Source organism: Leptonychotes weddellii, chromosome 8, assembly GCF_054177405.1.
Source record: "Leptonychotes weddellii isolate Sample4059 chromosome 8, ASM5417740v2, whole genome shotgun sequence".
Lineage (NCBI taxonomy): Eukaryota > Metazoa > Chordata > Mammalia > Carnivora > Phocidae > Leptonychotes > Leptonychotes weddellii.
Window position 1 is genome coordinate 23079547 of NC_138376.1, and position 16153 is coordinate 23095699.

At 56.1% G+C, this 16153-nt stretch overlaps 2 protein-coding genes across 24 annotated transcripts; one reads left to right on the forward strand and one right to left on the reverse strand.

Moving 5' to 3' along the window:
- Positions 1-658: 658 nt before the first annotated feature.
- BAG6 (BAG cochaperone 6) lies at positions 659-11775 on the reverse strand. 23 transcript variants are annotated; one of them, XM_031033699.2, is made up of 26 exons: positions 11531-11775; positions 10737-10863; positions 9517-9634; positions 9221-9417; positions 8931-8984; positions 8687-8761; positions 7624-7862; positions 6979-7108; positions 6371-6568; positions 5913-6165; positions 5483-5587; positions 5264-5371; positions 5029-5141; positions 4832-4916; positions 4351-4634; positions 3701-3992; positions 3409-3578; positions 3170-3223; positions 2941-3043; positions 2725-2849; positions 2402-2548; positions 2241-2300; positions 1983-2129; positions 1796-1903; positions 1126-1272; positions 659-844 (listed from the first exon to the last, which is right to left on the reverse strand). In XM_031033699.2, the coding sequence occupies exons 2-26, from the start codon at positions 10848-10850 to the stop codon at positions 749-751; spliced, it is 3522 nt and encodes a 1173-aa protein (XP_030889559.2). In that variant the 5' UTR covers positions 10851-10863; positions 11531-11775; the 3' UTR covers positions 659-748. The 23 variants fall into 23 exon arrangements, with proteins under 23 accessions (XP_030889559.2, XP_030889561.2, XP_081683994.1 ...); XM_031033701.2 differs by having other exon boundaries at positions 4832-4919; XM_081827868.1 differs by having other exon boundaries at positions 5483-5560; positions 11531-11774.
- An 86-nt stretch (positions 11776-11861) lies between these two features.
- On the forward strand, positions 11862-16088 carry APOM (apolipoprotein M). Its single transcript, XM_006738468.3, has 6 exons — positions 11862-14132; positions 14531-14685; positions 14971-15044; positions 15145-15243; positions 15426-15524; positions 15953-16088. Exons 1-6 carry the CDS (start codon positions 14019-14021, stop codon positions 15976-15978), a joined length of 567 nt encoding a protein of 188 aa, XP_006738531.1. The 5' UTR covers positions 11862-14018; the 3' UTR covers positions 15979-16088.
- Positions 16089-16153: the final 65 nt, after the last annotated feature.

The following is a 16153-nucleotide window of genomic DNA, read 5'->3' on the forward strand; positions in this document are numbered from 1 at the left end:
GGTCTCTGGCCTGTCCAGCAAGAGAGCAGAGTCATCAGGCCTCTTAAATCCCTGAGGTAGTGTCCCAAGAGGTCCTGGTGGAAGCTGAAGTATATGGCCTGGCCTTGGCAGGTCTTCGGCCACGTTCTGTTGGTCCAGCACTAAGCTAGCGCACGGGGAGGGGACTGCAACCGCATCTCTCCAAGGGAGTAGCAAAGGATTTGCAGCCTCCTCTCACTTTGGTCCCGGCTACGAACTCGAGAGGAGGGCCCTGAAAGCGGTTTCGTGGACTCCACATTCAAGCCCGTGAACGGGAGGAGGCCCATTCAGCCCGGTAGATGAGTGCCACTGTCAGGCTTGGCTAGTCAGACTGGGACTGCATTTAGGTCTGCAGCTGCTTGGAAATCAAATGGTTTTTTACCGGATAGTTTGAGAGCCCTATGCTGGCCTAGAAATAGGTTTGGTCCATCTCTAAACTCCCGTTCTTCCACGTACACGTAAAATGCTTGTGCGTGATCGCTGTCGCCAGGCTTCGTTTCAGTGCTGCCCCCCATGAACAGAACAAGGCAGTGCGCGGCTGCTCGCCGGGGAGGATGAACACAGCTGGGCTCCTAGGGACTACTCCGAGAAGACTGAAGTACTTCGACGACTTTAAGAAAGACAACTTAGAGACAATAGAGCCAGGAAAATCTGACTTTTATTTCTTAAATACTGTGAAGGAAAATGAGGGAAATGGTCCCCTGATGAGGGAGGGCCACAGAGCAAAGAGCTAGGGATCATCAGCAAAAGCCCGATGGGCATTAGGGAAGCGCTGGGGGCTGTAGTTGGGATCTTCCTGCAGTCGCTTTTGTAGATCAGCCCGGAGCTAGAGAGAGAGAGAGAGAGAGAGCAAGCGGGTTGGAGGGGCACTGGCTGAGGCTCTGGGATCCCAGCGAGCACGCAAGGCCGTCCCTTAGGAACTAGCACTTCCCACCAGCCACACTGTCGGGAGCCTTCCCAGATGCCACTAGGGAAAAAAAACTCTTTAAAAAACATCAAGTAGTAGCCCCAGGCTGACCAGTTTGTCTCTGAAGGGATCAGAAAAGAGGGGCCCTAGCCCGACCCCTCCCACTAGACCATCCCTATTCTGCTTCAAGGTGGGGGCACCTGCTGCCTGTAGCTCTCCTGAACCTCTGGTGCCTCCAGGTCCCGGCTCAGGCTCTCGGGGCTCGTCAGGGGCCGAGCTCCGGCTGCCTTAGCTGCCCGGCTCACGGCCTCTGAGAGAAGCAGCTGGGGGCCCTCACCCTGCATCGTCTGGCGGACAGGGGGTCGGGAGGGAAAAGGGGATCAACGTCAGATCCAGTGCCACCACCCAGCTCACCCTTTCCAGGAGCCAACCACTGAATTTCTAGGCTAGTGGAGAGAAGGGAACCAGCCCGCGGGTGGTTCTGAGCGCAGAAATGCCTTCCTAGTTGGCTCTGGCTCTGGCGAGAGGGCGTTTGCGCGTGCTGGACTTGCCCTTCAAAACAAGGGCAGCAGGAGGAGTCGCGCCACCCAGCACTCAGAGCTAGCTAGTCCACGAGAGGAGGCCGCCCTCGAGGAAACGGGCCCTGGCCACACGGCACCTGGGGGTCAGGCGGCTGAGGGAGGACAGCGGCGCTGGCGCGCGCCAGCCTCACATCTACTGCCACCACTGTGGGCGAGTCCCAGGAAGGCTTCCTTGTCCACTCAGCCACAGGACGGAAGTAGGAAGAACTCCTTCCGGCTCTAACTAGTTGATTCTAAACACGGCAGGGGAAGGGGGATAAAGAGCTCCTCAGGGAAGAGGCACACCAACCTTACGTCTCTTGGCAGGCATACCACTGAGGTAGGCGTCGCTCAGGGGGGGCTGCGGCTTCACCTTCCGCTGGCTCTGAATGTCCTGCTGGATAATCGGGACCCACTCCTGGGGACGGAAAAGATAATGAGGAACTGGCACAACTTCCAGCTGCTCTTGGCTCCCCAGCTCACCTCCTGACACTCACTGGGGGGACTGCGGCTGCCCAAGGCTCGGTCTCAGCTGAAGCTCCGTCCTGTTCGTCCCGGGAGCCGCCGCCCTCAGGAGCAGGAGGTGGCCCTCGGGACATGGCCTCTTCTGCCGTCGTGCCCGGGGCCGGGGAAGCATTCTCCCGCTGGGAGTGAGACAGCGGGGAAGATGCAGGCTTCAGCATCCCCAGCCTCCAGCCCTTCTGCCCGCAGCCCTCCGCTCCCTGTTGTCTGGCCCCTCGACCTCTCCCTGGTACCTGAGGCTCAGGGGAAGTCCTCTCTGAACCCTGAACTTCCATTGGCTCCTCAGGAAGTGGCTATGAAATTGGACAGAGGAGGAGAACACAAAAGGCCCTCTCAGGCCTCCCTGTCCAGTTCCCTCAAGTCCCCGGACCCCACAGCCCATCGGGACCCTTACCTGGGGGGGGTCACCGACCCTGCGAACGTATCTGAGGATGGCATCAGGGCCCACGGGCATGTGCTCCAGAACCACCTGAAGCCTCAGTCCCATCATAGTGGTCAGCCAGCTCACCAAGGATGGGTTCACCCCACGAGACATGCGACGCTGAGGGCAGAAAGCAGCCTTGGAACACAACATCTTCAACCAGCTTTTGAAAGGTACGAAAGGGTAAAGGACGGCAGTTTGGAGCAAAAAAACAAAACGAGAACTGCAAGATAGCAGAGAGAATGGAACCCTAAGAAAACAAAAGGCTGGAGATCGGGGGACTGGGTGGTGCTTACAATTCGGCCGTTGATGACTGCGGCAAGTTCCATCTGCTGTCCCCCCAAGCAGTGCAGGTTGAGGGCCAGGCATTCAAACAGGCCCTGGTTACACAACTCCAGCAAACGGGCCCCAAATCCACTGTCTGTGGGCAAGACGCGAGGAGGGGACGCTGGCACCCGGCAGCCCTGCGCCTCTAACCCGCCCACACGTGCGCCCGCGGGCCCGCCCCTCACCTGTGCAGTGCAGCACGTGAGCGGCAATGCTGTTGAACTGCTCCTGGAGAAATTCCAGGTTTGTCCGGATGATGTCCACGCCGGGCTGTACCTGCACCAAAGACTGAGAAACGAGACACGCAAAGACCCCCAACTCAGGGACCCTGTGGGACTAGGATCGAGGAGGCAGGAGGAGCAGCAGTTACCCTTACCACAGCCGGGACACGAGGAACGGGGAAGGGTTACTCACAAAACTCTCCCGCACGTATTCTTCCAGCCCCGTGATCAACGTGTGGGTTGCCGTCTAGAGGGAAGCAGCACAAGTTCAGGCCCAGGCCCCAGCCCTCGAGACACTGCCCTCCCCTCCACCTCCGGTAAGTCCAGGGCTCGGGCTGGAGCAATCGTCGCTTTAGGTGACAGATGAACAGAGTCAGGAAGAAGGAACGGAAGCTGAGCAGGAGCGCTCTGAGGCCCAGGGTCCTCACTTACCCGTATGTTGCCAGGTGTGGGCTCTTGGCCACCCAGGTAGTGCTGGTGGAAAAAGGACCGCAGCTGGGGCTGAAGCCGCTGCAGGGGCTGGAAATGGCCATGAAGGAGCATCACCACGTCCACCATGGAAAAGTTCTGGCACAGAAGAGAGAGCAGGGCCCCAAAGAATCCTAGGAACAGGGGCCAAAGTCAGCAGCGGCCTTCACCACGTGGCCTGCCCACCCACCACCAGCCCGTCAGCCTCATTCCGGCCATCGGCACCGCCCCCCCACCCCGCCGCCGACTCACTCACCGAGGGCCCCATCAGCCCCAGGCTCGAAGATGTTGCTGGACCCGCTGAGGCGCTGGATGAAAGCGGCGATACTCTCGCTGCTGCCAGCCCGGGCCCCCAGGGAGCCCAGCAGGGAGTTCAGCACACCCTGCACCACGGAGGTAAAAAACTCCGGCGACAGGCTCTCAAGACCCAGGCCTCCAGGGCTCCCTGCACCAGCAGAAGGGGACCCCGGCGGGGGCACGGTCTGCTGCTCGGGGGCTGGGGCTGGGGGTGGGGGCGGCGGGGGGGGCGGAGGCGCCGTCTGTGTCGCCTGGCAGACAGAGAAAGAACACACCACGGAAAACAAGCTGAGAACGGGGACAAGACACCAGGAAGGCACAAATCGGAAGAAGCCCGAAGATGGAGAGCGCTGGCCCCTCTCTCTCTGAACGGGTGAGGTCAGAAAGCAGCACCGCGGGCTACTCTGCCTTCACAGCCTCGTCTTCCTCTTCTCCAAAACCGTGCGGGGGGTGGGGGTACTGGGGCGTCAGTGAAGTCCCGGGGCCCCCTCCCACCGCCAGGCCCCCGGAGGCTGGAACCCAGCAGCGAGATCGTAGCGACAAGACACCAGCGCCCGGCTGGGCCTGAAGAAAGGGGGGCTGAAGCCGAAGAGCCAGCCAGCCACCCACCTGCAGGAAGTCGGTCATGCCCTGCAGGAAGGCGGGGACGCCAGGCATCGCCACGGTGATGGTAGGAGAAGCCACGCCGGGCGCCCCGGCCCCGGGCCCTGCCGGCCCCAGCAGGCTCCCCAGGAGCTGGGAGAACTGCAGGTCGGCCGCGGAGGGCTGCGGGGGCGGAGGCTGGGCAGGCCCCCCGGGGGCAGGGCCGGCGGTGGTAGCAGTGTTGGTGGTGCCGGCGCTGGCTGAAGCGGTGGCGGGGGCCGCAGGCGGAGCCATTCCTGGGGTCCCCTGAGCTGGACAGACCGAAAGAGACAAGGTGAACTGTAAGGAGAAACGAGATGCCCCGGCATTTCCATCCCGCTCTCCCCGGCAGGAGAGCAAGGACAAAGGACCCATGCGGAGAGCTGGGAAGCAGCCGGGAGGAGCGGCGCGTCGGCCTCCAGGCTGTGGCCCCCCCTGCAGCTGGACATGGGCGGGAACGAGGACTCACCCACGAGAACGGGCTGCATCAGAAGCTGCCCCACAAGGCCGCTCACCATCTGGGCCAAAGAGGCATTGGTACCCAGCCCGGTGCCCTGCTGAACCGAGAGAGGGGAGGCTTTCAGTCCTGCCCTGTCCACTCCCCACCACGGGACCCTCTCTGCAGACTCTTCCGCCCCACCCCAGAACTCCTCCACCCTTACTCACTAGAGTACCCGAGACGGAGGGCCCCCCAGGATGGGAAGGCCGAGCCTGTGGAGGGGTGGGCCGGGCAATCACCACCCGGGTGGGAGCTGTCGGGAAGCCTGGCACCTGCTGTCCTGTGGGTGGCAGAGGGGAGAGACCAAGGAGGGCTGAGGGCTGGGCCCCGGCCAGCCAGCCAACGGCACCCACCACCATGGACCGTGCCCCACCTCCCAAGCTTCCCCTCCCGGGTCATTACCTGCGGCCGCGGAGGCAACAGCTGCCACCATGGCCTGGTGAGTGATCTGGTGGGCGACGGCGTGCATGAACTCAGGGGGCAGGGAGGGCAGCTGGATGAGGGTGGAGCCTGGGGGGCGGGTCTGATGTAACCTTGAACCTGGACCCCCTTCAACCCACCCACTCGGCCCTACCCCTTGTCTACCCAGAGCTCAGCCTGCTCTGATGCCCTCACTCTTACCCAGGGTCTGGCCATGACCAGGGGGTCCTAGGGGGCCAGTGGGAGCACTCGGAACTCCACCGGGCTGTGTGCCAGAATCTGGGCAGGGAGACAGAGAGAGTGGCCCTGAGACAGGCGGGGCCAAGGCCTAACTGTATCCTCCTGAGACCAGCATCCTTCAGGCCGCTACTCCCCCCACCAGAAAGCCAGCTTTTCCCTCCATCTGGACAGGGAGGATGCACTCCCTTCGCCACGCACACCAATCTGCAGGGACAAGCAGTCCCTCCTGTCCTTCCCCACATGGGCCGACTAAAGCTTCTGCCCTGGTTCCTCTGCTCTGGCAGCCGGCCCTGGCTTCTCCCCTCCCCACCCTCGCTCTCACACCTCCGCGCCTCAACCCCGCCTCCCGCGTTGTGGAGCTCTACTCTACCGACGCCTGGCCCTAACTCACCTTGGATGTTCATGTGCATCATGACCACGGGTTCCACGCTCTGGTGGGAAATCCGGATGACCCTCGGGTGGCTGGTGGTCGGGGGGGGAGCCGGCCCTGGCGGGGGAATCCCCTCGGTTGAGGAGTCGACAGCGGTGGAAGTGGGAGCCAGGGACGAGGCCTGCCCAGGACCAGGGGGAGCTGCCTCCGCATTGGCAGCCGGGGGGGGCCGAGTCCCATTCCCCGTCATGGTCACGGTGGTTCCTACATTGATCTGGAGCAGACAAATGAGGCAGCAGTGAAGAAAACAAGAGCCTAACCCAAGGTACCCCGAGATAAACTCCTTCAGCCTCCCCATCCTTCATCCCTTTGTATTCCCAAAGTCCCCACCCCTTCTCGCTTCAAGCCCGATAGCTACTCTGGGCCGTTCCACCAACAGCGCCCCGCATTGTCCGTCCCTCCAGGCTCCCCCGACCCACCTGGATGGGGATGGCTGCCTGCTGAAGCACCATGGGGGTGGTGTAGTGCGACATGGGCCGAACCACGTGCAGGTGTCGCGGGGGCGCACAGGCCAGGTTGCAGCGCAGGTCAGACAGGGCCACGAAGGTGTTGCCCAGCAGCCGCAGGCTCTCCCCCACCAAGTTGATCAAGCGCTGGTCCTCTTCACGGCCCTCTTGCTGTCCCCACCGGGGCCGAGCACAGAAAGGCAAAAACCTATCAGGCTGGAACGAACCTCGGTAACAAGAGCAGCAACACCCCTGAAGAACACCGTGCTCTCTACACCTTTGGGCATAGCCTGGGAAGCTTCCGGGTAGGCCCGATCTGGGCAAATAACTTCCACTTCACATACGTACAAAGTTCCCTACTACGACAGGCCCCAGAAAGTCAGCACATCATCTACTCCTCTCCCTCACTCCATGTAAGCTTCCTGAGCAACTCGCTCGAGGCATCGAGGGAGAAAAACAGTAGACAAATCTACAGAGAACTCATTCCGTTGCAGACAATGTTGTTTTGCGGGGGGAAAGGGTTAGCTAGCTGCATTCCAGCCCGCTCCCTGTGGGACGCACCGGGGGTGGGTGGCACTCACGTTGTTGTTGTAGTCCGTGGTGGCAGCGGCACCCAGAACCTCGTAGTAGCGCTGCAGGAAGGGCTGCAGGCGGCCCTCCAGCCGCTGCAGCTCCTGGAGCACTTCGACATACTCCGCAGGCGAAGGGTGGCTGGGGGCAACCCCGAGAGGCAGTGAGCGGAGGCTTTCCTCAGATCCCCAGCCTCCCAGCTGACCTAGACTACAATGCCCTGTCTCTCCGCAGCTCCCCAGACACCTGGCCCAATCCCTCCTGGGACCAGCAGAACATCCATCCTTCACCTGCACCCACAGAAGACAAGGAAAAGAAAACAACTGCTTCCACCTTCCCCGCCACACAATCCCATCCCTATGATGGCAGGAAACGAACGCTGAAGGAAAAAACGCCGCCCGCGTGAACTTGGGGAAGAGAGTCTGGATCAGGCTCAGGAACCACCACCTGGATTTCCTTGCCCCAGGGACAGCAGTGCTTCCGGCTCGATTGCCAGCCCTAACCTCGTTCGCTGGTCCAGAGCCTCTCTGCCCCACCAGGCTAACCCTACAGGTAAGAATGCCCAGCGGTCCCCTTCTCCCACCATCCCCTTCCCGGCTCTCATACTTCACTGAAGATCCCTCACTCCCCTCCCAAAGTGTCCCTCGGGTTCTCACTTGGGCGCATTTGTCTCTGGGGCAGGTGCCGGGCCCACAGGGGCTGGGCCAGAAGGGGTGAGTTCTGGGCTCTGGGCTGGGACACGCTCCTCCACTTCTTCCGCCTCCATGGCCTCCCGAGGAGGCACTTCGCTTTCGACTGGTTCTGATGTTTGAGAGCTCAAGGCGACAGGCTCCGGGGCCACAGTCGGCGTCTGTGCGGGCGGCTGACTGTGCTGTGCTTGGGGTCCCCCTCGACACTGAAGGGGAGAGATTCAGGATACCAAAGGCAGGATGAGACTGCCACAGATTACTCAGGTCAATGGAGAACGAGTGGAGAAGGAGCTCTAACTAGGCTCCTAAAGGCAGGGCTTTGCACCTGTCTGACTCCCCAGCAAAAAGCACCATGCTTAAACAAGACGCATGATAAATAACCTGTGATACTTGAGAGTTACTAACAAAATAAAAAAAAGATAGTTCCCTAAACCTCCGCTAGAAGAATAATAAACATCACACGCTACAGTCACAACACAAACCAATAGAACTAGAACATCTCGGCATCAGACAGTAATTAAAAAACTAAAAAAGCACAGACTGCTTCTGTAATTGAAAAAAGATGCCACAAGAGTTATCTGGTAAAGGGCACCTGGGTGGCTCAGTTTGTTAAGTGACTGCCTTCGGCTCAGGTCAAGATCCCACGGACCTGGAATTGAGCCCCGCATCAGACTCCCTGCTTGGCAGGAAGCCTGCTTCTCCCTCTCCCACTCCCCCTGCTTGTGTTCCCTCTCTCGCCGTCTCTCTCTGTCAATTAAATACATAAATAAAATCTTTAAAAAAAAAAAACTTATCTGGTAAGTCTGCAACAAACTTCCCAGATACCAGGCACCCAGAGGATTGGCAGGGACAAGAGAGCCTGACAAAGATATATTTTCTACCCCAAAGAGTGAAGATTGCAGAGAACAGACCAGATCAGGCAGGAAGAAACCAGCTGACATGGCCAGTCATGCCTTCGCTGCCAGGCGGACATAGAACGGTAAGGGAGAATGAAAAGACAGACAGACCCTAGCCAGCCTTGCCCACTGACCTCCATCCGGGATAGTAAGGTCTGTATATCCCTGATCATGTGCTGAGCCATCACCAGCCGTACTCGGGGCTCACTCTATACGACAAGAGACATAAAATGAGGGTACGTCTGAGATGAAGCCATGAACTCTACCACCCACTGAATCAGGTCCCAGCCGGCTCCTCAGCCAGGACCCCCCCCACCCCCCACCTCATGGCCTCCTTCTCCCAGATCCCCTTCCCTGACCCTCCCAGGCCCGTGATACCTGTATCGGGGCCTGTTCCATGTTGATGTGAACATCCACAGCAGAGCCGTCACTCTGGGAAAAGGGTAAGGGAAGTTGCTCTGGGAGAAGCCAAATACTAAGGCCCCCACACCTCCAACTCATTTTCTGGAGCCCCACCCTTTTTCTCAAAGACTGAGGCCGTATCAGACCTCAGGGACCTGGAAACCCAATCTAAAGACCGAGACACCTATCTTTATGAGCTCTCTGCTATTGCCACAACCAAACCACCCTTCCCCACAAAAAGTGGCCTATGTGGAACACAAGCTTACAGGAAGGTTGAAGGTTCCAACCATGACATAGCTGTTGGCATTCCGGTCATGAACAGAGGCCCCAGGCCCCCGAGTACCAGGTGGGGGTCCTCCACCATGGGTGCCTGAGGCAGACCCTATCCCAGAAGATGCCCCAGAAGGGAGCTGAGTCTGAGGAGGAGCCCGTTCCACCAGGTGAATAACCTTTCCCCCAACATCTGCAGGAAAAAAAGATACACACCAAAGCATTATACAATCAAGTAAGCCCAAGGCCTCAGCTCATCCCTCAACCTCTGAACTGCCTCCCCCAAACTTACTGTATTCCTGGAGCTTCTTATCATCCTGCAGAACTCGTCCCTGATAAATGAGCCGTTGTTTCTCAGAGGGAATGCTGACAGAAGCAGCAATGTGTTCTTTAAACTCCTTTACATTCATCTACAGCAAAGAGAGACCAAGAACTATCAGCGAATGTAGGAAAAGGGGAAGGACGGAAAGGGGACAACTGACTTTTGGAAATGAGGGGTAAAAACCACCCAATCATAACATCACTACCCATTTGTCTTGATTGTGAGATAATTATTGTACAAAGTCCCAAACTAAGACATGTTTACACCTGTCAAGACAGACAATAAATGTTAACAAACTTCAAGTTATGTGCCCAGAAAAAAATTATGTGGCTGAGAAACAGAAAAGCTAATTGACATTCCCTTCTCTCCCTGGCTCCCAAAGGAATGTGTGTCTACGGATACCGTTGACCCCTCCTCAAACACAAAATGATACAACTCTACAATCTCAAAGATAAATGCAATGACAAGGAAGGGGGAGTGGAAAGTCAAGTTAAGGAAGGCTCAACGGCAAAGAGAAAAAATAACAAACACTTTCCTAACTGGACAAGTGAGTCTTCAGAAGTACCAGATTGTTTATGTACATCTAATCAGAAAAGCCTATATGGTTTTTTATGTACATGTTAAAAGCCATGGACCAACCCCTCATGATTCTGTCTCCACGTATCACAGGAACTAATGGTACAGACAGCCGTGTGGCATTAAAATCAAAAGATTGAAATTATGCCACAGATACTAGTAATTCCACTCAACAGTCTGCTAGGGATCTACCTGTGCTACAGGCTCTGATTTCTAGCCTTTAAAAACATAATACAGACCTGATTAATTTTTGTTTTTAAGACTCGAGTTTTGGATCTCTGTTCTGTTTCCCTTCCCAAAGGCACGAGCCATGTCTGTCCCTTTGGGCTGGGGTTCGCTCATGATGATGGCATACAGATTCGTCCTTCCTCCACATTTCCCTCTGCACTGAGTTCTATCAAGGTGGAAAAAGGCAGAACAAAATCTGCCTCATTCAACAGAAGCCATACCTTCTCACTCAACAAGAAAGACCAAAAAATGTCCTGTCTAAAATATGAACAAAGGAACCAATTAAAAAAGATTCGAGGACTAAAAAAATCAGGCTCTTCTCTCAGAATAAGGGGCCTATAAGAGGAAGAGTTAATGAGTGTCTTCCAGAAGTGCCGGGGTCTCACCTGGGCCCTCACAATAAAGGTCCGAGTCTGAGAGTCCAAGGTCTTCACCAGCACCTCCAGGCTGTCAGGCTCCTCCATACTGGTAGTGGTACTGGTACTATCACTGGGCTCCATGGCTGACAGCTCTCTAAGGAAGAATAGAGGGAGGGAGGCCTGCTGTCGCCCAAAGCAGATTTTATATACCCGGAAGCCTCCCCGGCCTGAGTCTCCGCCCTAATACCTAAAGAGTTTCTCCCACACAAGCGCACACACTCACACCCGCCCCCATCCCCCTTCTGATTCCGGGGCACGGGGAGAGAAACACAAAGGGCAGGAGATCGACGGCACAGGGAGCTGGAGGACGGGGAGATGGGAGGGGCTCCACAATGCCAATCACAATAAGGGAGGGCCAGTCAGGCTAGGAAGCCGGGAAGGTAGGAACCAGGAGACCGGTGTCATCACCAGTCGCGATACGACAAAGGCCCCAAAGGTCGGCAAACCCTGGGGAGCACACGAGAGCGGGGGGTCGCGCCAGACTCTGCGGAGACAGTGGTTTCGCGCACGCGCGCCACGCCACGCCCATCGAACCCGCCTAAGTCACGACAGACCCGAGATGACGGACACTCACGGGGGGCCAGACTGGCTAGCTGACTGCCCCCCTCTTCCGCCTTCCCTCGATGCTCCAGCAGAGCGGCGCAACCAACACACACCAGACACAGACACAGACACCGACACAGACACACACACACACACCCCCCACCCCACCACTACCAATACCACCACCCCGGGCTCCGCCCCCGAGTTCCCCACAGTACCGTCACTTCCGGTCTCCCCCAACTTGCCACCGATGGCCACTTCCGTTTCCCCGATAGTATTTGGGGATCGCTAGGCGGTACTTCCGGCTCCCCCAGGCCCCCAAGCTTTACTCTTGTGGGGCACGACGAGGAAGTTCGCGGCCCCAAACAGTGAGTTCCTTGGGGCGAGACGGGCCGGGGCCGGCCTGGATGGGAGGGAGCCGAGCACCCCGAGGAGCCGCCACCGCCGTCGCCCGGGGGACCGTACTGCGCCTGCGTGCGTTGCACTACGCATGCGTACACTCTTAGGCACCTCCCCACCCCCGCTAACGCTGTTCACTTCTGTGCACGCGCTTGAGCCGTGGGAGGTTGAGGTGGCTACTATAAATGCCTGAAAATAATTACCAGAAGAGACTCTATACCTCGAGAGGCTTTGGACAGTTGTGTGCCTTTTGGGAGTTTGGGGACTGGGGATTGTTCCTCATGAATCTATGTTAAAGTCTTGGCCGGCAGAGAACTTGAGGCGGCACTGTGCTGGCCTCCTAAAATTCTGTCTTCTCACTGGCCCTCGCGGCGCTACTCCTTCGGCGCCTCCGGAAGTCCTGCTTTAGGCGGTTGGAAGTGGTTCGCGAGCAACCTGGGTGTGCCGTCGCGTCGTTGGGGCTGATCTCGGTGCTGCCCGGTGGGCGTTTGGCGGGGTGTGGGCGCCATGTTCCTCGCCGGCGGTGTGCGGCCGGGAGGACACGCCATGTTCTGGAGCAACTAAGGATTTACTGCTTTTCAGGACTTTCGTCAGAAAGGGCGCCTCCAAGTTTGGGAATTGGGAGCGAATGGAGTCAGACTGGACCGAAGCACAAGAGTCCGATCCTGGGCTATTGAAGGGGCCACCGCAGGGCTTCCGCTGGCCGGGGTCGACGGTCAGACTGGGCAGTCGCGCCCCGCCCCCCGCCCTCGGGCAAGGGCCCTGGCCCCGCGGCGTTGCAACTTCTACCATCTCGTGGCTGCCGGCCTACCTGTCCCCGGTGTCCACAGCCTTTCTGGGATTCGTAGTTTCTACCCAGGTCCCAGTACTGTTTCAGTTAAGAGTTCTAATAAACACCTGTTTAGTGAGCACTTGGTTTGTGCCAGCCAAATTGCTCAGGGTTTTGCGTACTGCCCCATTTAAAAGCCTTTCAACACCTGAGATAGGGGAGTACACTTAGGCGAAAGTAAGCGGCAGAACTGACAAGTCCAGGCCTACCAGACCCCGGGTCAAGCACTTCTACTTTACTGCTCCTATAAATTGTTGTACTTTATATATATTTGCTTCTTTTTACTAAAAAAATGGCAAACATTACCCCCAAATGTTACAAGGGGCCTTCATATACCCATCACCCAAACTTGGTTCTTTTAACTAAATCGCAAACCCATAGCAAGCCTCACCTCTCAGAAATTTTTTGGCAATCTGTGGTTTATACATAATCTATTAAGGAAGCCCCATCTCTCATTGCATTAATTGCTCCACCCACTTGGCACTATCCAATGAGTGCCTCTTGACAATTCTTTCCGTACTATTATTTGAGAACCTATAGCCCACTAGAAACTGTAATAAGTGCCTTTACAAACATTAATTATAGTGAATATTTACTTTGGACTTAACCACGTGCAGGCCTTTGCTAAGGGCTTTACATGCATTATCTCTTTCAATCCTATGAGATTGATGGTTTGATCATTTTACAAGTGAAAAAAAAACAGGCATAGAGATTAATAAAATTGTCCAAGATCTAACAAATAGTGGAGTTAGGGTTTGCACGCACTCTGCGTAACACCAATATCTATCCTCTAACCTTTACTGATGTAGCCTCTTCCTTCTGGTAATAAATGTTGAGTGAATGAGCTCGTGTCAGTGAACTTTTCTCAGGGGTGTTCATATTGTTTCCCTAATTACAAACTTCAGCGAGAAGGCCTCCCATTCACCAGGCCCCAGCACCTGGTTCATACCTGTCCTAAAGAACTTACCAGGCTGTGTACTGCAAGGATTTGTTTTGTTTACACAACTAGTTTTTTTTTACTGCTCTCAAGGCCAGCGACTGTCATTCATTTTTATGTCTCTAGGGCTTAGCTGGGCAAATAGCTGGGACTCACAACAGTTTGCTAGGTGAATGAATGAAAGAATCAGTTCACCTCTCTTCAGTGCTGTACAACAGAGCAGATATCCAGCACAAATATGGGTTGAAAGACCACAGGCTTCTACCTAGAGGGTTCAGCTCTCATAATTCCTGAGACCCTGGACATGCCAGGGTATATTATGGAGTGATGGCATCTAGAAGAGGGGGAGGAAGGCCCAAACACTGTAGGTAATCCAGGCTTGGGTTGGAAAACAAGGTTGAAGTTACTCATTAGCAGGTGAAAGGGTCAAGGGTCGAGGCAAGGGGGCTGGAAGCAGAGTGGACTGAATAACTAGCAGGGGGAGAGAGCAGTTAAGGCACCAGCCACTTCACGAAGAGCACCAGCTCCCTCCTGCCTGAAGATGGTCCACCAAATATGGGCAGCTCTGCTCTACCTCTGTGGTATTCTCCTTAACTCCATCTACCAGTGCCCTGAGTACAGTCAACTGACAACTCAGGGAGTGGATGGGAAAGAGGTATGGACTGAGAATGGGGGAAGCTGATGGTGGGGGCTCTGAGAGACTTGGGTGGGTGGCCTTGGATGACCAGAAGCCACGTTGGGAAAGGAAGGGAGAAAGGGTGTATTACGATAACGAATGCAAGAACAAGTAAAAAAAAAAAAAAAAAAATTTAGTACTGTGGCCATCAATGTGGAGACACGGTAGAATTGCGAGGTGGGTGGTTACTCAGGTTGATTGAGGGGGCTACAAAGGAAAAGTCGCTTAATGACTTCCTGTCATAACCCAACCCTTCGTTGGAAAAAAGCAGCTGCCACTCCACTACTAAGTCCTGCCATCTTAAGAGTGGTGATGAAGAGGTTGAATGGGCCCTGTAGTGGGGACCCACCCTCTTCTGATCCTCTCATTCTCTGCAGTTCCCAGAGCCACACCTGGGCAGGTGGTACTTTATCGCAGGGGCAGCTCCCACCAAGGAGGAGTTGGTGACTTTTGACCCTGTGGACAACATTGTCTTCAACATGGCTACAGGCTCTGCCCCCATGAAGCTCCAGCTTCGCGCTACCATCCGCATGTGAGTGGTGAGGAGGCAGAGACACCAGGAGGTGCAGTCTCTGCCCAAAATATGAGCACCCACCCACAAAGAGCTAGGCTCTTTGGGATATCCACTATTCTTGGCCCACTGAGTTCAATGGTTCTATTAGTTAACCTCTGAAGAGAGATGGGCCTAACCAGCTGTCCCTTGGTAGCTTGAAACCCAAGGGGACCCAGGCTTCAAAGAGAAATAAGATGGAATAGAGGCTGGTACTGTGTGGCTGGGGTGTCACTCAGTCTTTCATCCTTGCCACCACTTCTGTAGGAAAAATGGGCTCTGTGTGCCCCGGAAATGGATCTACCACCTGACTGAGGGGAGCACAGATCTCAGAACTGAAGGTTGGTTCTCTCCAGCCCTCACCCTCCCCAAGTCCCCTGGGCTTGCTTGGTTTTGCATCTCTGTCCTCACAGTCTCCCCCCCAAATCTCTGCCCCAACAGGCCGCCCTGACATGAAGACCAAGCTCTTCTCCAGCTCATGCCCAGGTGGAATCATGCTGAAAGAGTCAGGCCAGGGTTACCAGCGCTTCCTCCTCTACAGTGAGTGGGGATGCCAGGCAGGAAGGGTTGGAGAGAAACAACAGAAGGGCAGGAGAGCCTCTCACTCTGGGCCCTATGATATCATCCAAGGAAGGGCTGGGTGCTGCTTCCATGAGGTCCTCACCAGGGAGGTACTGAGAAACTGGGACTTTGATGGGCCTGGCCCTGCCCTGCTCTTTCAGATCGCTCACCACACCCTCCTGAGAAGTGCGTGGAGGAATTCCAGTCCCTGACCTCCTGCCTGGATTTCAAGGCCTTTTTACGGACTCCCAGGAATCAAGGTGAGGGGGTAAAGTCCCACAAAAGAGGACTAGGACTCACCAAGTCTTCTGCAGGTGCCGGCTGAAAGGGACTCAAGTGATGTCACTGGAGGACATGGTCAAAGGCTGACATCATTAGAGTGGCTGTGCTGACACCTCCATTTGTGTCATAGGCTGTGATGGCACCAGAAGGATGTGGCCAAGAGCTGTGGTGTCACCTGAGGGAGCCAGGATGGGCTCTGGGCTACTCAAAAGAGAGGTTTCTTGAGTTTGCGGTGGATAAAAGGGGCAAGGGGGTTAGACACATAAGGGAAAGGGCCTCAGGGACCCCTTCTTTGATGCGAGGAAAAGCGGGAATGCATTCTCCTCCACCCCATTACCACCAACCTTGCTTTTCTCCCTGGAGTTCCTTCCTTTCCATCCTCTTCTTTTCTCCCTCCTCCCACCAGAGGTCTGCGAGCTGTCCAGTAACTGACCTGTAGCTTCATCTGTGCCCCAGATGGATATGGTGGGAGCTGCAATTGTGCTGGGGGGAGGAGAAGCTGGAGACTCCCAACTCCAAGAGTAATAAAGATGATTTTTCAATCCTCATCTCATTTTGGGTTTGTCTCCGAACATCAATCCCCCCACCTCCATTTCAATATTCCCCC